This window comes from Macaca fascicularis, chromosome 18 (assembly GCF_037993035.2).
Source record: "Macaca fascicularis isolate 582-1 chromosome 18, T2T-MFA8v1.1".
NCBI classification, from domain to species: Eukaryota; Metazoa; Chordata; class Mammalia; order Primates; family Cercopithecidae; genus Macaca; species Macaca fascicularis.
The window spans coordinates 75,440,712-75,461,232 of record NC_088392.1 but is presented as its reverse complement, the minus strand read 5'-3'; the positions used below and the strand labels follow the sequence as shown (position 1 = coordinate 75,461,232).

The 20,521-nt window shown below is 42.6% G+C and overlaps 1 protein-coding gene across 3 annotated transcripts in view; it reads left to right on the top strand.

The window, feature by feature from the left end:
• The window catches only part of LAMA1 (laminin subunit alpha 1), a 165,523-nt gene that overhangs the window by 126,984 nt on the left and 18,018 nt on the right, over window positions 1-20,521 (top strand). For all 3 annotated transcript variants that reach the window (XM_005587155.5, XM_015439840.4, XM_065534196.2), the window contains 12 exons: window positions 401-517; window positions 2,283-2,465; window positions 2,780-2,934; window positions 4,566-4,709; window positions 5,607-5,740; window positions 7,771-7,921; window positions 8,992-9,116; window positions 14,797-14,947; window positions 15,662-15,806; window positions 16,286-16,427; window positions 18,813-18,927; window positions 19,113-19,286. In XM_005587155.5, the coding sequence (XP_005587212.3) occupies window positions 401-517; window positions 2,283-2,465; window positions 2,780-2,934; window positions 4,566-4,709; window positions 5,607-5,740; window positions 7,771-7,921; window positions 8,992-9,116; window positions 14,797-14,947; window positions 15,662-15,806; window positions 16,286-16,427; window positions 18,813-18,927; window positions 19,113-19,286 (1,736 nt within the window). The remainder of the gene's footprint in view (window positions 1-400; window positions 518-2,282; window positions 2,466-2,779; window positions 2,935-4,565; window positions 4,710-5,606; window positions 5,741-7,770; window positions 7,922-8,991; window positions 9,117-14,796; window positions 14,948-15,661; window positions 15,807-16,285; window positions 16,428-18,812; window positions 18,928-19,112; window positions 19,287-20,521) is intronic.

Here is a 20,521-nt window from a genome sequence, read left to right as displayed (position 1 = left end):
AGTAGCTGGGACTACAGGCGTCTGCCAGCAGGCTTGGCTAATTTTGTGTGTGTGTGTGTGTGTGTGTGTGTGTGTGTGTGTGTGTGTGTGTGTGTGTGTGTATTTTTAGTAGAGACAGGGTTTCACCGTGTTAGCCAGGCTGGTCTCAATCTCCTGACCTCGTGATCCACCCGCCTCAGCCTCCCAAAGTGCTGGGATTACAGGCGTGAGCCACCGCGTCCGGCCCACACTCTTAATTTCTATAATGAATGTTGCTCAGTCTTGCTGGAAAAACTGTCAACATTGGGAGTCTCTTTAGAAAGCTATGAATTCTGTAGATGGTCAAGAATGACAAAGCTGTTGCCTAGGCAACCTTTTAGTAGGCTAACCTGAAAGGAAACATTTTTCTCCCTTTAAATAGTTATTGCATTGGAACTGAGTGAACTGAGAAATAAGACAAACAGATTTCAAGAGAATGCTGATGAAATTACCAGGCAGACCAATGAATCAGTCTTGATACTCAGAGCAATTCCTGAAGGTAAGTGGAAAAGACGTTCTTCTTTAAATCACGTCTTCTCACTATAAAAGCATCACTCAGGAGCGTAAGGAAGTCCCGCCTCAAGACTGGTCAAGGCGCTAGCTCAAAAATGAGACTAAGATTGACAAAATTTTTACTTGGAAAGGAATAAGACTTCGAAATGAAAATCATTGGTTTTTAAAATAACATCACAATATTTGCATCAAACTGCTAGAATTTATAATCTTAAAAACAGAGATTGCATAGTACCATCTGAATTGCTTACTTTTGAAATGCTTGACACATTGCTTAGAGGAAGAAGGACCATTGAAAGAAGTCAGCAAGTAAAGAAGCTGGAATGTGCTTTACCTGCCTAAGGGGAAAATGCCAGATTCATTATCAGTGTGGCAAACTGAAGACTGCTTGCTTGGCCGTCTTCCTTAGCGAGGCAGTAAAACATTAGGCTCACTGATCACTTTAATACTGATGGTTTAGAAATGTGGTATTCTTGAAAATTTTAAATAGGGTAATTTTTTTAAGTCTAATACAAATGAATTACGCTACACCTCAAACTTCTCTTTTGTTCTTTTGTTGTCTTTTACTTCTAAAGTTTCTATTGTTTTATAGAGACCAGGTCTTGCTATGTTGCCCAGATTGGCCTTGAATTCTTGGCCTCAAGCGACCCTCTTGCCTTGGTCTCCCAAAATGCTGGATTACAAGCGTGAGCCACTGTGCCCATCCTCCTTTTTTGCTTAATAAACATCTTTTGAAAAAGTTTTATAAAGTGCTCAAAGGAGCACTTTAAAAGTGCTTTAAAGCCCTTAAAAACAGGAAGCCCAAAGTCCTTCTGTCTGCAGGGCTTCTGTGTGTAAGCATGGAGTCACCTGGGGAAACGGGGCATGCTGCGTTGGGCTTACTTCTTGCCTTGAAACAATGAAGCATTTTCTGATCTGGAAGACTTTTATTTCCTTTTCTTTTTTTATAAGGATGCCATGTATATTTTGACTAAATGCTTAATAACATTTTTATTTGAAAATAATTTTGAGCTTACAGAAAAGTTGCAAGGAAAGTAAAAAGGCCACCTGTATACCCTTTTTCCAGCTTTTTCTGCGGTAAATGTTTTGCCCCACTTGTGATTAAATGCTTCAGAAATGAATGATAGTGTCTTTTAAAAATCCTCACCCAGATTTTCTAGAATAACTGAATTCTAATTTACCTTGAGTGGCGGTTTAGCCTTTATTCTGCTGTTACTTCTAGCAGCCAGTTGATGCTATGGGCAAATACCTCTTCCTGTAACTTAAGACATTCCCACCTCAGCTGCAGAACTAGGATCCAAATCCTTAGTATCCAGACATGAAAGGAGGTGGAGAACATGTTTCATGAAGGTGAGAAGGGGGTGATGGAAAAGGACCCAAATAAAGAAATGTAGCTGATTAAGATGTAAGACACAGATCACACGGCGATTGGTCATTACTTTTGTGATCTCATTGTGTACTGAAATCATATTCCAGAGAAGTATTAACAAAAATTATTTCATTTGTCCCTAAAAGGGGATAGTAGAGCATAAGATATGCAGTTTTAATATTGCCATTAGAAACAAGAAGCTCTTAGGTCATTGACCCCTGCCCGAAAGAAAAAAAAAGCAAACAAGCCAGCCTCAGTTTGTGTTGAGCATCAGTAATATGACAATAATGTATTTCTGTGCAAAATTACATTTGTTGTAGTTTTATTCTTTTCTCTGTGTGTAAGCAGCAAAAGTGCATGCTTGTGTATACATTTATTTTAGATAGAAGAGACAAAGGAGCCAAAACCAAAGAGCTGGCCACGTCTGCAAGCCATAGCGCGGTGAGCACGCTGAGGGACGTGGCAGGGCTGAGCCAGGAGCTGCTGAGCACATCTGCCAGCCTGTCCAGGGTCAACGCCACATTACAAGAGACACACCAGCTTCTGCAGGACTCCACCATGGCCAGTATGTCAGTGCCCTTCCTTCCAGTCATGACCATCTGTGTCATGCAGACATGGAGCTAGCTAAGTACACAGTGGTGCGTTGTTCACAACTTTCCTGAAAAGTAGCAGTATGCCAATGTCTGGATTAGCCTTTATAAAGAAAAGGGCCTTAGTCTATGCATGCTACTGGTGCAGTTTTCATCTTAGTACCAAAATGTCATGGATTTGATTATTAGGGTGTTGTTTTACCCAGTGCATTCTTAATGGACAATTAATTATCTTGTTTTTCCCTCTCCCCAACTTTCTTGCCACCCCTTGCCTTCTTGTATTTGTTAGCTCTGTTGGCTGGAAGAAAAGTCAAAGACGTGGAAACTCAAGCCAACCTTTTGTTTGATCGGTTGAAGCCTTTGAAGATGTTAGAAGAGAATCTGAGCAGAAACTTATCAGAAATTAAACTGCTCATCAGCCAGGCCCGGAAACAAGCAGCTTCTGTGAGTTTGGGGCCCCGTGGCTTTCATCACTGGGCTCTCAGTCATGTGGAATCCCAGGGAATTCAGGCAGACGTGGCTCTCAGCCACACTACGTCCCTTAGGCCTTGCAAAGACCCAGATCCCAATAATCCGGGCTTCCTCACAGCCCTGTCTTGGTATATTTAAAGCCAATAACTAGCTTCATTTTCTTTGAGTTCTGCTTTTATTCAACATGCTTCAAAATGTTGTTAGCAAAGAGATTTCCATGTCTTTATGGAGATTTATCATTATAGACTAAATTTAAAACTATTAGCCTGGATAGTGCAGAACATGTCGAATCTACATGTTAACATTACTCTAAGTTTATGGGTTGCATATGGTGTTATTTCTTCATTTTACCAACTTAGTTTTAATAATCCAAGTATTCTTTAAAGTGTTTGTGTAGTATGGGCCTCATCCTTGAGGTGTCTGAGAAAACAATTTGTATGCAACAAAGGCTGCACAAATCCAGGTCACTAAGTGCCTGAGGCACTGGCCACCTAGAACAGTTCACACGTGAGAAGATGTTTTACCTGTGGCACATGGCACTGGCTGTGCCCTAAGGGAAAAAGTTTCCTTTTGAGAGAATGTGCAATCGTCATGTGACTGGGGACTTCCAGAGGATGAATGCAGCCTCTGGGCTTGCATTTGTCCACCTCAGGCTTTCTAGGGAAGAGAAAGGAGCACACGCTCTGTCTTTTCCTCTCAAGTGTCCTTGCTATTGGAAAAGGAATGTTGGTTTCCATGAGCTCTGGCTTGCATCTGTTTCAGTTACAGTTGCTAAATAAATATAGGCTGGGCATGGTAGCTCACATCCATAACTCCCACAATTTGGGAGGTTGAGGTGGGAGGATTGCTTGAGGCCAGGAGTTTGAGATGACCCTAGGAAACATAATGAGATCCTGTCTCTGCTAAAAAAAAAAATCATAATAGCCGGGCTTGGTGGTGTGAACCTGTAGTCCCAGCTACTCAGGAGGCTGAGGCAGGAGGATTGCTCGAGCCTAGGAGTTCAAGGCTGCAGTGAGCTATGATCACGCCATTTGCACTTCAGCCTGGGCAACAGAGCAAGACCCTAAATAAATAAATAAATAAATAAATAAATGTAAGCCCAAGGAATGCTTCTTGATGCTATGGTTAATACCAAACTTATACTCTTTAATGTAAGATACATATGCAAAGAATTACTAATCAAAGAAATATGTAGTAAGTACAATAATTGCTCTATAAATATCTGCTGAGTGAATAAATATATTACCTCTCCATTTATTCACCAGATGATTATCAAATATCCTCTTTGTGTCAGGCAGAAAGATTCCAAGGTGATAAAATCCTTGTCTTTAAGGAATTAAATCTTATGTGAGCAAGACAGTTTCCTATATAAAATAACTTATTAAAAACTAACACTGATTTTCTCATATTTAAACACTTTACCAAATGAAATCATTTTTATTACCATCTGATATGTCACTTCATGAAACATGAACCATTGTGTATTAACAAGAGAGGAAGCCTGCCTCAGTGAAAATTCATGACAGAATAGCGTTGTTGAGCTGCTGGTGAGCTGCTGGTGTGCGTCACTAAATGATGAGGACACTTTCATTTTCCTTCTACAGATTAAAGTCGCCGTGTCTGCAGACAGAGGTTGCATCCGGGCCTACCAGCCTCAGATTTCCTCTACTAACTACAACACCTTAACACTAAATGTTAAGACACAGGAACCCGACAATCTTCTCTTCTACCTCGGTAGCAGCACCTCTGTAAGTGATGGACATTTGGAAAGCAGCACTGAAATTTTTATGCACTTATAGATTTTTCTGAATTTTCACTTATTTGGTGGAAAAAAAAAAGGGGGGGGCCTTAGCGAAGTCTCTAAATCTCCCATAGGGACTAACCTTTGTTAAAATGGTAGCATTAGGTTACAAATGAGCAAACGACCAAATGGAAAGCCTGTGAGAAGGGAAGTGACATTTCTGAAGGACGCCATCTTAACTGCAAGCCCTGGGGATGGAACGTTTTTGTGATTCCCCCAGTGACCCCTGGAGTGACTATCAGAATTGTCAAGCTTCTGTCAGGTTTTTCTTGCCAAGAATTCCAGTGGTCCCCAGATGGCAAGTGCCTGTGGAAGGTCTTTGATACCTTGGCTGTGCCAGTGAGAACAGGTCAGAAGCCTTGGGTGTGTAGGGCAGAAAATGTTAACAAGCACATAGAGTGTCTGAAATGTCTTCAGGAGATAAGATGCAAAGCACAGGCAAGCCTGTGACAGGGGTGGGACCTCATGGCTCCTGTCTTAATGCATGTTTCACATCCATTTCTTACCTCGGACACTGGGCAAACAAGCAAGCTCAGTGCCTTCCCTGGTGCTCCTGCTGGACTGCCTGTGACCCGCAGCGAATTTTCCCGGGGACTCTATGGGAGGTACTGAGGAGGACCAGGCCAGGCACGCAGGGAGGCGCTAATGTCCCCGGGGCTGTGAGTCATGCCCCAGCTCCAGGGAGGGGACCATTTCAAACAATAGAAAATAGATTTGGGGGTTTTGCTTTTTATTTATTTATTTTTCAGAATAGAGAAAACACCGTACGAATTGACTCTGTAAAGTGTGGTGGTGGTTGGCAAACAGTGTGTAAACTGATCCCCTTTCATGCCCCGCCCCCCAGTCTGATTTCCTTGCAGTGGAGATGCGGCGAGGGAAAGTGGCCTTCCTGTGGGACCTGGGCTCCGGCTCCACACGCTTGGAGTTTCCAGACTTTCCCATTGATGACAGCAGATGGCACAGTATCCATGTGGCCAGGTAGTAGAGAATGTTCTCTCAGAGCACCTCTCTTTTTTAAAGTGTGTCTCATAAGTAATTACACGCTTGTAACATCATATAATAGGCTTTGAAACTTCTGGAAAGTCAGATTATAACCAAACAATACTTGGTTTAGGTTAGCTGTAGAAGTAAGCATTTGTGGCCGGTGGCTCACACCTGTAATCCCAGCACTTTGGGAGGCCGAGACGGGTGGATCACCTGAGGTCAGGAGTTTGAGACCAGCCTGGCCAGCACGGTGAAACCCCATCTCTACTAAAAATACAAAAATTAGCTGGGCGTGGTGGTAGGTGCCTGTAATCCCAGCTACTCAAGAGGCTGAGGCAGGAGAATTGCTTGAACCCAGGAGGCGGAGGTTGCAGTGAGTGGAGGTCGCACCACTGCACTCCAGCCTGGGCGACAGAGCTAGACTCCATCTCAAAAAACAAAGAAAAAGAAGAAATAAGCATTTGTTACAAATGACAGAACTTCTTTTTTAAGGCTGAATAATAGTATTCCATTGTGTATATTTGTATAAAAGCACATTTTCTTTATCCATTCGTGTACAAAACCACATTTTCTTTATCCATTGATGGTTAATCATTCTACATCATATCCAAAAATCATAACATCATTTTGCATCTCAGAAGTGTATACAACTATAATTTGACAATATATAATAAAAAGTAATTTGGCCGGGCGCGGTGGCTCAAGCCTGTAATCCCAGCACTTTGGGAGGCCAAGATGGGCGGATCACGAGGTCAGGAGATCGAGACCATCCTGGTTAACACGTGCAACCCCGTCTCTACTAAAAAATACAAAAAACTAGCCGGGCGAGGTGGCGGGCGCCTGTAGTACAGGCGCAGCTACACGGGAGGCTGAGGCAAGAGAATGGCGTAAACCCGAGAGGCGGAGCTTGCAGTGAGCTGAGATCCGGCCACTGCACTCCAGCCTGGGCGACAGAGCCAGACTCCGTCTCAAAAAAAAAAAAAAAAAAAGTAATTCAAAAAATTTTTTTACATTAAGGTTTGGATTTTTTTCTTACTGCAGGAGAAACAAACTTACCAAAAACAACAATCAGAAGAAGAAAAAACTGAAAAGCTTAGGTTACCCTTAGAATGTCTAAAATGTCTAAAAGTTTAGGTTATCTTTAGAGACGAGGCATGGTGGCTCACTCCTATAATCCCAGTGCTTCGGGAGGCCGAGGAGGGAGGATTATTTGAACAACAAGGAGTTTGAGGTTAGCCTGGACAACATAGTGAGACCCTGTCTCTAAAAAAATTAAAAATGTATCCAGGCACGGTGGAGTGTGCCTGTAGTCCCAGCTACTCAGGAGACTCAGGCGGGAAATTGCTGGAGCACAGGAGGTCGAGGCTGCAGTGAGCAATGATCACACCGCTGTGTTCCAGTCTGAGTGACAGAGCAAGACCCTGCCTCTAAAAAAATTTAAAAATACAGAATGTTTCTTTTAGAAAGTCTATGTGTAAGGCAGCCAACCTGGTAAACTTCCTCAGGAGAGAGGTGTAAGGTGTGGCGTGGTAGACATTGCATGTGGCTGGCAGCACATTGCACGTAGACAAGGACCGAAAATAATGATGCAGGTAGGGGGGTGCATTTTCTTAAAATTCAGGCACAAAGCAAAATTCTTTCTTTTAAAATCCTTCTCCAGAGGTAATCACTTTTGAGCAGCTTTAAGTATATGTTTTCACTTTTCTATAATATTATGGTTTGTTGGGATTTTTTTTTATTTACAAAATGGGGTAGTATTTACGGAGTAGACATGTCCTCGGATACAGTTTAGCTCATGTCAAATGTTTTAAGCAGGGACGCAACATGATGAAATTTCTGTTTCAGAAGAGCGACTCTTGAAGATTTGGGGCAGTAGGCAAGACTGGAAGCCAGGAGGCCAGCAGGGGGCGCTGTTGCAGGGCTCTTGGGGAGAAGCAGATGGTGGGTGTGAAGGAAACATGGGGATGTATGTGCGCCAACTGGAAATTCTGAAAGTTCCTTTTGCAATTCTTTGTGACCCTTAGATTTGGAAACATTGGTTCACTGAGTGTAAAGGAAATGAGCTCAAATCAAAAGCCACCAGCAAAAACAAGTAAATCCCCTGGGACAGCTAATGTTCTGGATGTAAACAATTCAACACTCATGTTTGTTGGAGGTCTTGGAGGACAAATCAAGGTAACATTCTGAAAGTTCTTCTGAACAGGACTGATTGACTGATTTTACCTATGTATAAAAGTCATGGGCTGAGCGTGGTGGCTCATGCCTGTAATCCCAGCACTTTGGGAGGCTGAGGTGGGCGGATCACCTGAGGTCCAGAGTTCAAGACCAGCCTGACCAACATGGAGAAACCCTGTCTCTACTAAAAATACAAAATTAGCCAGGGGTGGTGGTACGTGCCTGTAATCCCAGCTACTCAGGAGGCTGAGGCAGGAGAATCACTTGAACCCCGGGAGGTAGAGGTTGCAGTGAGCTGAGATCGTGCCCTTGCACTCCAGCCAGGGCAACAGAAGTGAAACTCCGTCTCAAAAAAAAAAAAAAAAAGGCATATGTTTAGATGGTTGAATATATACTAGGCAGATGAAGATGTTTCTGCTTCTTTTGTTTTGCTGCCTGACAGTTCCTCTGCACAATTAGGCTGGTTTTGCACAGTAAAGGGTGATGCTTAATCAGTAGCATAAATGGAGAAAAAGCCAATGGCTCATCTTGCTGTTTGGGTTTCTTTCCCAGTGATGAACAGGAAATTCAATGCTCCATGTTAATTTCTGTAAGGTTTCTTTATCTCTAGTCTAGCTCTAGTTAGTGGTTGATTAATACTAATTAGTGTTTAGCAAGAAAGCCCTCCATATTTATTTTATTATATCAGTTCTCCTCTCTCCAAATATAATTGCATTTTTTGGACCTGAATCAGTGCTCTGAAGTGGAGTCCAGGTCTCAGGTCCAGCTGGGCCCTCACTACCAATCACATTCTTTGGCTGTCTGTTTTCTCACCCATGCAACACGGTTTTCTCCATCAACCCTAGTCACTGAGATGATCTTTAAGATCCTGCCCAGTTGTCACTCATTCTAGGATTCCACTTCATAACTGGAAGGAAATCCAGTGATTACAAACTGGCCTTTTTTCTAATGTTGTTCTCTCAAAATTTGGATCTGTTAGATTGAAGCTCCCAGGGAGAAGTTTTGTGCACTTGGAGAATGTATTTTGCTTCGTCAGCTATGTATTGGTTATGTTTGCTTGTTTGCATTAGAAATCTCCTGCTGTGAAGGTTACTCATTTTAAAGGCTGCTTGGGAGAGGCCTTCCTGAATGGAAAATCCATCGGCCTATGGAACTATATCGAAAGGGAAGGCAAGTGCCACGGGTGCTTTGGAAGGTAAGATGTCCTCATGGTTTAGCACATAGTATGCCATTCTGTTAACATCTGAGAAGTGCTGAAATAATTTATTAATACATGTACCTCAAGGGAGGACAGAATTTGTGATATCACTGGTAGGTGTTTAGCTGCCAATTATAAAACCATGCTTTTTTTCACACGTTTGTTGTCAAAAAAAATCATCCTGTGACATTGGTATAATGTAGATTTTACCAATCTACATTATATTATTATATTATATTGTCAAATGGTATAATGTAGATTAGTTACTGAGAGAAGCACGGGTATCATTTTTAATCCTTTAAAAAGAAGTGCTCTTTTTCCTATGGCTTGTATGCTTTGATCATGAGTTTCAGATAAAGGTTTCAGACAATTTCTCGAACGGCCTTCTGTCTCAGAGAGCCACAACCAAATCTTTAGAAATCACTGTACATTTTTATTTTGAAAACATCTCCAAGGATAAGAATTTTTTCTTGTGTGGTCAATTTTTACAGATAAGTACTTCCCAATTCCGGACCAAGTACTTCCCAATTCCGGACCAGGTACTTCCCAATTCCGGATCAAGTACTTCCCAATTCCGGACCAAGTACTTCCCAATTCCGGACCAAGTTCTGTAATTCCAGAAATAAACTGCATTAGGAAATAGAGAAAAACGAGTATCTTTCTGCATATATTGATATAAAGGCATTCAAGGACTTAACCTTACCAAGTGCAACATCTTCACCCCCCACCCATTATTTTATAACAAAATAACTGCAACCCCTTAAGTATATAAAACCTGTTTTCCATCACTTTAGTAATTAAGACAATAAATTGCCTTTTTCCATTAGAGAAATGTAACATCTGATATAATTTCTCTTGTCTAATGGGCTGCTCTGTCCAGATGGATATCTGCAATTAACAGTGAGCAGTGGCAAGATCAGTTAAAGCAACTTACAGCACATTTAGAAACTCACGGGTAAATTTTTCATTTTGTCATTGTCAGGTCTATAGTTTAAGCCTTCTCTTTTTCCCCTTAAAAAGTTAGGACCAGGCAGGCATGGTGGCTCATGCCTGTAATCCCAGCACTTTAGGAGGCCGAGGCGGGCGGATCACCTGAGGTCAGGAGTTCGATACCAGCCTGATCAATATGTTGAAACTCTGTCTCTACTAAAAATACAAAAATTAGCTGGGCATAGTGGCACATGCATGTAGTTCCAGCTACTTGGAAGGCTGAGGCAGGAGAATTGCTTGAACCCAGGAGGCAGAGGTTGCAGTGAGCCAAGATTGTGCCACTGCACTCCAGCATGGGTGACAGAGCAGCAAGACTCCGTCTCAAAAAAAAAAAAAGAAAAAAGTTGGGCCCAGAGACTTGGAGGCTTGGTGATTGTAGCCTTAGGATTGAAAAAGAATATAGGGTTTGGAGTCTTGGGTTTCTCAGGCTTCTGGCCCAGGTCTCCCACCAATTTTTTTTTTCCCTGACTTTGGATAATAAGTCTCTTCACCTCACTGAGGTTTGGTTTCTTTCTCCAGAAAAGAAAAATGATCATCGTACTTGTCTTACCCACCTCTATAAATCATAGGGATGAACACACAACATGATGTGTGTGAAAGTGCTTTATAAACTGGAAACACTTCACCAGTCTTCACCACTGGTCTCCTACAGTGATGTGGCTTTGCTTTGTAGGTAAATGTCACAGGATTTTATTTTTTTCTGACAGTAAACATGTGAAAAAGCATGGCTTTGTAATTGGCAACTATGATAAAAAATGCTGTTGCCTCATGAGGTAATGACATGCCCTGCTCTAGAACTTCAGTGGAATGAGCACCTGAATTCAGGCTCTCTGATCCGTCACTTTTTCCTTATCCTGTGTTTCCAGCAAGGAACTCTTCCAGCAATTTAGATATTCTAACATGAGAAACACCCCCACCCCTAGACTCTGTCCCCTCCACTGACCCCAGATCATTAACCTCACTGATAGAAAGAGAAATGGTTAACAGAAATTAAACATTTCTAGTATGAAAAAGTCCCCCTGCTTTACCTGTGACAGTATCCTCTGTTTTCATCAGTCATTTCCAGAGGTGTTTTGAAACCATTGACGGTCAAACTACAGCAGCGAATGAATTGAATGATTTCTGGCTCTTCTTTTCTTGTTGGGTTGAGGATAGTCAGCTTTTTAGGTGGTCGCATGTTTTGTTCCCCTTGAAATACCTGGCCTGCCACCGGATTTCCACCCACCTGGACCTTTGACTGGGTCAAAGATGCTCCCCTCCTGCCAACTTGAGACTGGCTGTTTGACGGAGGGCTGGCCACCCAGCTGAGTAGTAGAACCACATTGACTGATCAGCTCAACCAAACTAGGGTCTGATTAAATATGTTTTTCTGGGGACTGAACAAATCCGCTGGCTATTCTTGTATTATATTGGCCAACATTTCCAAAAATAGGTGTTTGTAAAGAATACTAGTTTGGCGTAGGGTATTAATAGGTATTGTGTACTGATCATAAATGTTTGGGAAACACTGAGTTAAAAAAATAAGCATGTTCCTTGGTTGCGAGGCTATCGGAGCCTTTAATTAGCATTAATATGCTAACGTGTATGGTAACCTTGTCCTGGGGAGAGGCCAGAGTTGCAGCGTTTCCCAAACTCACTTGAGCTTGAACCCTTTTTGAAAAGGTACCTCTGGATGAGGCTCACGCTTGTAATCCCAGCACTTTGGGAGGCCAAGGCAGGTGGATTGAAAAAGATTAGCCAGGCGTGGTGGCGTGCGCCTGTAGTCCCCGCTACTCCGGAGGCTGAGGTGGGAGGAGCGTTTGAGCCCCTGCACTTCTGCCTGGGTGACAGAGTGACATCCTGTCTCAAAAAAAAAAAGGGCATCTGGAGTTTCTTCTGCTTCATAAAACATATTTTGTGAAGTGCTGGTACAGGCACAGATTGGTGCTTTATGTCTGTTCGTAAATTGAACTGTCTTCAGTTTAGGTAACATCCACCACTGCGCCCCTTCTCCTGTTAGACAAAAGCTTTAGTTCAAAGAGCTAATACCCTAATTCTAGTAACAATCCATTTTAGCAGACTTAGATGATCATTCCTCGTCCCTTTCGGTTTGTGTATAATTTGCCATTATTAAATCATTAGTGTAGCCCATCAGTGTCCTCTAAATTTTAAAAAAATTTTTGACCGTTTACTCTTAAATGTGATTTATATTACCAAGTAAATGAATTGAAACCTTTTTATTCCTCTTTGAATATATTATTATACTTGTACATGGTGTCACTCTGTAATTATGAGCAATCTTTTATGTTCTCAAAGGATACTACAAAATTAACCACTGATTCTAACAGTCCTCATCAAAATCAATATGGAAAGGCCCTTTATGTAATTAACAGGCATAATCCTTGCGTTATTTACAAGTGGACATTGTGACTGAGTGCTGGGTACATGGCTGGCCTTTGTCACGAGTCAGTTACCTGTGCTCCGGGCCCTCTGCTAGGTACCAGCCGTGTCCACATACATCACACGTTTGTGTCCTCAGACATCTCATGGCCTAGGGGAAAATGCCTGTATAGAAAGCAGAAAATGCATGGGCTGTGGCAAGGGGCCAGAGCTGGAGAAGCAGCATCCCAAGCCCGAGCCAGGGTTCTCGCACGCCCTCGCAGGGTGGCAACAGGGCACGCTAGTAGGTCAGCTCAGGGTTATGCAAACCTCATGAGGGAGCCCTCGGAGGATCGGGGAGGTCTGATGATTCTTCCAGACTCACAGGGCTGAGCACTGGGGAGGGCAGACGCCCTCCTGATTGCAGGCTCCCACTTGAACCTGTGGGTAATGGGGGCATTTCCAAGGCTGGAACAGAGCTAGCTGTCCACGAAGTGCTGTGATGAACCGAGCTTTCATTTGTCCTGGGCCCTGACCAAGGCAGGGACCCACTTGGGGAACAGGCACCTGGGTCGACTGTTGAGGCATGTGTGGGGAACAGTCGTGCAGGGGCTCTGGGAGAAGTTCAGGGAAGTGACTGACATGGGGACAGCCTTCGGTCGTGTTCAGTCATCATTTCATTTGAGGCCCCCTCTTCGTGGCCACTTCACTCCAGCAGGCCCTGTTAAGGGAGAGAACCCAGGAGCACAGCCCCCACCTTCTTGAGAGAGGAGGGCTCACGGGCTCTGGGGAGGGACAAAGCCCCCATGTTCGTGAGAGAGGAGGGCTCACGGGCTCTGGGGAGGGAAGGGCCATGCACTGAGGACCAGGACAGATTTCTGGAGTTTTGTTTGAAACCTGGCTTTGTGATTTCTTGGGGTGTGTCCTTGAACAAGGTACTTTAATCTTTGAGGCTCAGCTTTTCATAGGCGGAAAGGGGGACCAGCCCATCGAGGACCTCCAAACACAGCAGAATAATGAGAGAGCACGTCTGCTGTGTGCCAGGCACTGTTCTAAGAACTGCCTGGGCCAGCGCTCCCAGAGAGGTTTTATGGTTTTCCGTGTTTTATAGATGAAGGAAAGGGCACACAGAGAGGTTAAGTGAGTTTTCCAAGTTCACACAGCTAGTATGTTGGGGACCTGGGATTTGAACCCTGGTAGTCTAGCTCTAGAGTCTCTGTCCTCAGGCACATGCACTGTGGCTGGCCAAGAGGTAGAACAATGGAACATATGGCTAGGAAGCCAAAGGCTTAAGAATTAAAGAATTAAACCATAGTTGAAGAATTTATGCAGAGTGCATTTCTTTTAAGTTGTAATTCCTCAAAGAGACCACATGATGGAAATTTTTGAAAAAGCAAGAGTAGGTAGTTATCCATTTGAAACCTCAGGTTTCACAGAGCACTATTTTTTGTTTTATTTTGTGTTGTTTTATCATCCATGGAAATGATTTTACTGTTTGGTTAGACTGCCTTGCTTGGAAATGTGGCACTGAGTTTGGTTGTTACACCTCTAACTGGGAGAAGTTCAAATTCTTACCCAAAAACCATCCTCATCCAAATTTCACTCTCAAGCCTTATGATATTCCAGGAAATTATTTTTGGAACATACATGATTCTGATCTGTTTCAGATGAATGGCTTTGTAATTGAACAGCGAGTCAAGTCAGCCTTTTGCTGTCTTGGGGGAGAAGACCAGGAAACACACTCACCTGAAAATGCCCTGGGCCGTATTATATCCCTGTTGTAACCCATGTACTCATCTCTGAGTATGATATGGGTCTTTAAGCTCATCCTGCAGATTTTTGAGGATGTCAGTGATTGTTTTGTGAAGTGATGATTCTGGTATATGGGCACAAACTTGCTTTCCATCGTAACTCTAGTTTCCCTGAGGTATTAGTTAAAACCTCATTGGCAGAGTGAAAATGTCAATATAAAAATTATTCCGAAGACACCAGAGTTAAGAGAGGACAGTTACATTAAAGGAGATTAGAACAAACAAATCCAGTTGGTAAACTGAAATATTTATAGCAGTTATCCTCCTATAAAGAAATGTCTTTTATCACAATGAATACTGCCTGCATTAACTTTATTTTCCTTATAAAGCAGTTGGGCATTTGTCTTGCATCTTCACATGGCAAAAGCATATTTTTAAATATTATCATCTACACTTGTTATGAAAGTATGGAACTAATAGCTCTCCGTGATCTTTGTGAAGGAGAACTCAGTAAGTGTGTTCTTGGTTCTTTCTGCCCCCCTGAGAATGGATTCTATTTCATCTCTTCTGCTTTGCAGCTCCCAGAATGAAGACCCTTCCTTCCATTTTGACGGGAGTGGGTACTCTGTCGTGGAGAAGTCACTTCCGGCTACCGTGACCCAGATAATCATGCTTTTTAATACCTTTTCACCTAATGGACTTCTTCTCTACCTGGGTTCATATGGCATAGTAAGAGTCTTTATGGGGCCCTAGGCCCTACTATATATACACATTTAGATTGCTATGTGGTTGTTTATGTTTAATGAGGATTTGCTAATTAAATATGTACATATGTATGCCATACAATTTTTATGCGCATATGCTAGTATCAATGTATTTGTGTGCTAAACAATTTCCTCATTTAAAATTATTTATTATCATTGTAGAACCTTTAGAAAAATATAGAAGAACAGCGAGTAGAAACTGGCCTTCTAGTCTTTATAGATGTCAATTCAACATTTGTTATTAAATTTTGAGCTCAAATAATATGTCTTGTTCTGGGTTCACTGTGACCGCAGTGACATTGTTTGAATTCCATCCATGGGAATTTCATGTTCTTGTTTGCATCTCATGTGCTGGTGATTTCTGTCTTTCAATCTTTTGGTTTTGTTTTTTAGAACTGGCCCCTTGTCAGTCTGAATGAAAAAGATACAAGGAGATTCCATTTCTCTTACTGAATTGTAGATTTTGGTAACAACGGATGGTGTTTCGTTTATATTAGCGTAGTGTTCTAGAAAGCCTTCGTGGGCATTTTTGGTTTCATCGCCGATAGACCTCTGGCTGTGGGGCCAGATCCAGTTTTCTCAGTTTGACTTTAGAAGGTTTCGGCCATCCCTGACTTGAAGGGAAAGGGAAACTTGGGATAAAGCTATAACCTGGGGAACTGTGTTCTCTTCTTTACAGAGAGACTTTTTATCCATCGAGCTGTTCCATGGCAGAGTGAAGGTTACGACTGACCTGGGTTCAGGACCCCTTACCCTTTTGACAGACAGACGTTATAACAATGGAACCTGGTACAAAATTGCCTTCCAGCGAAACCGGAAGCAAGGTAGAGACAGATGGACTCACCAGATGGCGGTCACCCTCATAAGAATAGAAATCTTGTCAAAATCAGCAATCTCTATTCCACAGTAGTCTCCTGGGTATTGGATGATAGTCTACTTGAAAGCCAGTGTTGTCTTTGGAATACTAAGCAACAGGATTCACATTTTGCTGGAGGAGTGTTATACTTGTATTTGCCTGTGATTTCCAAGTGTGTTATTTAACATTAAATGCTAAATTGGAATCAAGAATCAAATCCATTCTATTTTCTTCTACACCCACTGCTCTCATTTAGCAATGGGTATTGACTTTGATAGAGAGGATTTTCACTTGTCCTTCAATAACCAAGAACGTTAGCTGATCAAATTCATAGAATCTAGAAGAATATGCCTTTGTAAATGAACTTTGTTGCCAGAAGTTTGCATTTTACCTTAACATGGAAAAGGATTTCCCTTTTCTTATCTCTTGTCTGTGCTCTCCTTTTAGGAGTCCTAGCAGTTAACGATGCCTATAACACCAGTAATAAAGAAACCAAGCAGGGCGAGACTCCGGGAGCGTCTTCCGACCTCAACCGTCTAGACAAGGATCCGATTTATGTGGGTGGATTACCAAGGTCAAGAGTTGTAAGGTATGATACTAAACTGCAGAATTTTCGTGTCCCTGATTTCCAACCGTATTAGCTTGCTAGGGCTGCGAATGGATTGTATCACAAACCAGGTGGCTTAAACAACAGACATTTATTATTTTCCAGTTCTAGAGACTGCAAGTCCAAAAGCAAGGTGTTGGCAGGCCTTGCTTCCTTTTGAGGGCCGTGAGAGGGAATCTGTCCCATGCTCCTAGCTTCTGGTCGCTTCAGGGATTCCTTGGCCTGTGCCCTGTGTCCACATTCCCCCTTTTTATAAGGACAACAGTCACGTTGGATAAGGACTTCCCCTAATGACCTCATCCTAACTTGATTACCTCTGCAAAGACCCTTTTTCCAAATGAAGGTCACAACCACACATAAGGAGGATTAAGACTGCCATATCTTTTGGGAGGACACAGTTCAACCTGTAATCTGCTTTTATTTATTCAAAGTACTCTATGCCGTGTGACTTGAGAAGTAAAGCAGACCCTCTGCAGAAATATTAGTGATTTTATATGTATTGCCTTTAGAACATCTAAATCCTGTTATCATGCAATCTTTGGAGACCCCACTTGCTGTCATACTTGCTTTGTGACTTGAATGATTTACAGAAACTTTGTGTGGCTGGTTCATTGTCCTCAGTTTTGTAATTTTGGTTTGTAATTAAACTCTAAGGTTCTTTCACACCATTAAAAAAAGACACTTATGAAAGTCCGATAGTTAAGGTAAGACGGCTTGCCGGGAGTGGGGTCATTAAATGTCCAAACTGGGCCATTCAGCGTAGTGGTCAGCAAATGTCCATTTGTAGCAGTGCTACAACGTCTTTAGGTCAGGTTCTTTTATAGAATCCTCTTACATGGCACAGAACTGCAGCCATTCAGTTGCTATGATGAGCAGCCTTTCGTAGAGAGAGCCACTTCTCCACTGTGCCCCTTCTTTTTGCCAGGAATCTTGGAAAGTCCCAAAGAACACAGTTTGCAACCACAGCCACCTCCTGATCTTAGAACTGAATCCATTTAAACCTCAGTGGAGTCTGTCACTTGCTAAGTCTTACCTCCCTGCCAAGACAGAGCCAGGACTGGAAGCTGTCTCCGGATCCCATCCCAGATTCATGCCCTGTCATGCTGGGACCAGGACTGGGGTGTTCCTGTAGCCTCAGCTATGTCCTAGTACATCTGGACTTTGCCCTGATGGCCCAGTGTAGACAATGCAGAAAAGGACAGAAGCCCATATCACAGATGTTCTCAGTAGAACGCACTTAGGTGTCATCAAAGCCAGCCTCCTCATTTACATGGAAAGAACTCGAGATCCAGAAAGGCTGAAATTTGTCCAAAATCATGTAGTTGCTTAGCGGTCCATAGCTCATTGTTTCAACATGAGAAAAAAAAATGAGCTGTGACTGTAACAGGAAACCATGTTATTGCAAAGCTCTCCTGTGAAGAGCTGGTACAGAAGAGTGCAGCTGGGAGATGTTCGGTGGTCTCCATGATTTGGAAATGAGAGCTGGACTACATTATAGCCTGACCTTAGCCAGGAGTGTGGAGACTTCTGGTAAGAAAAACGTGATATTGACTTGAACATTGAGAAATAGAGTTTCGGATAGTCCCAGACTTTACCACATGCAGTTACTTCCTTTAGGATAAAGTTCATGGATATGCAATGTAAACAACAGCCAATGACTTTCTTTTTTAGCAGTCAGATCCTGGGAAATGCATTACCTGCACTGGTCCCCATGGGAAGCAAACTTTCTGCTCTACATGGAGACTGGATTTGAATCGGTGTGCTGCAAGGCGCTGTGCACTGTCTTTCTTATAATTGGCCTGTGTTTTCTGTGGGTAGCCATCCAAGTAGCCAAACTCACTAAGTTTGATCCCTTTCTCTAGTCTTAAGGAGAGTAGGAGAGTACTTGTTTGACCTAAAGTTCTCACTATCAATATTATTCTTAGAGGGAGACCAAGATATTTCTGCAGAGTAACACATGGAAACAAGTTTTCCAGAAGTATAGGGTTTTTTTTTTTTCCTTTTTCTTTTTTTGGGGGACAGGATCTTGCTCTGTCACCCAGGCTGGAGTGCAGTGGAACAATCATGGCTCATTGCAGCCTCAAACTCCTGGGCTCAAGCAATCTTCCTGCCTCCGTCTCTGGGACTACAAGTGCATGCTACCATGACTGGCTAATTTTTTATTTTTTGTAGAGACAGGGTCTCACTGTGTTGCCCAGACTTGTCTCAAACTCATGGGCTCAGGTGATCCTCCCACCTCAGCCTCCCAAAGTGCTGGGATTACAGGCATGAGTCACTGTGCCTTGCCCAGTGGCTTTGTATTCCTTCGTTCAAAAATGGAATTTGAAAATCCAAATTTTGTGGTTGTTCTCATGCCCTTCCCTACAGGAGAGGTGTCACCGCCAAAAGCTTTGTGGGCTGCATCAAGAACCTGGAAATATCCAGATCAACCTTTGACTTACTCCGAAATTCCTATGGAGTGAGAAAAGGCTGCTCACTGGAGGTAGGGAACATTGTTATTAATATTCACATGAGTTTCCTTAAGTGTTCATTGATTTATCAACATCCTAACGCAACAAACCAGTGGGGATAGGAAAGAGATGATGGGGAGACCAGTAGTGTCCTCCCCATGGGAAGTTTGGCCGCAGCTGGGAACTCACCATGCTGTTTCATCTCCTCTGTGACCAGCCCATCCGGAGTGTTAGCTTCTTGAAAGGCGGCTACATTGAATTGCCACCCAAGTCTTTGTCACCAGAATCGGAATGGCTGGTAACATTTGCCACCAAGAACAGCAGTGGCATCATCCTGGCTGCCCTTGGCGGGGATGCGGAGAAGCAGCGCGATCGTGAGGAGTCACACGTGGTGAGTAGGTGCTCCTGAGCCCCAGTCTCAGGAAACGACTTTGGGAAACAATGAATGGAAAATGACGTACTCATAAACATTTATTGTCGCTGTGTTCCTGGTTGTTTATGGATGTGCATTTTCAAAAAGTAAAAGTTATTATTGCTGAATGTCATCCCCTTATGAATCAATGATTTCTTATATTGCATAATCCATCTTCCTTGTCTAGTGACTGAGGAAAAAGTTATTTGCTGTCTACCTCTAATTTTTTAAAAACTCATTCAGAAAGCATATACTGAGTTTTCTTCCCCATGTTGTGGTCATTTCTCTTCATTCCAAGGCTAAAACAGCAGTCCTTAAATCCTGTTGAGGTCTTCAGTCTACTGCTGGATGAAGCAAGATTTTCTTTATCTATTATAGGATTGAAAGGAGCAGCAAGAGAAATGTGGCCTGTAATAAGCACAGTAAACTAACATGGGACAGAAGAGAAATGACAACCATTTTTCTTATTTATATTCCATTTCAAGAGCATAGGTGATATTTCCCTCATCCTCTGCTCAAATGTGTGTCTATCACATGATTTGAAGAGACTTTACAGAATGTTAGCAAACTGTCTTAACCAAGTTGAGTTCATGCAGCTAAAATCTGTAGAATGCCACCTTGTGCTCTGCAAGGTACTTTACAGATATTGCTGTGTAATCATCACAACCTTGCTGCAAGGGGAATGCTGCTACATTTTGCTGAGGAAGAAATGTGTTCAGAGAGCCTCGTAAACCTGCTCGAGGTCACACCGCTGGTATGAGTCAGAGTCAGGACTGGAACACCAGTTTGCAGAACCCAAACATGTCATGACATACTGGAAGGGCTAACAGTGACAAAGACTGGTTAAGGAGCTCCATTGATCTCTCTCTTTTTTTTTTAAATTGAGCTGAAATGTATATAACCTAAAATCAACCATTTCAAAGTGAACAATTCAGCAGCATTTAGTGCATGCACAATGTTACGAGGCCACCTTTTCTATCTGGTTGCAAACATTTTCATCGCTCAAAATAAAAGCCTGTGCCATTAATTAGTCACTCCCCATTCTCCTCTCTCCCCACCCCTGGCAACTACCAATTTGCTTTCTGTCTCTATAGATGGATTTATCTATTCTGGATATTTTGTACAAATGGAATCATAGGATGTCTTGCATCTTTCACTTAGCATTTCTTTGAAGTTCATCCCCATTGCAGTATGGATCAGTGCTTCATTCTTTT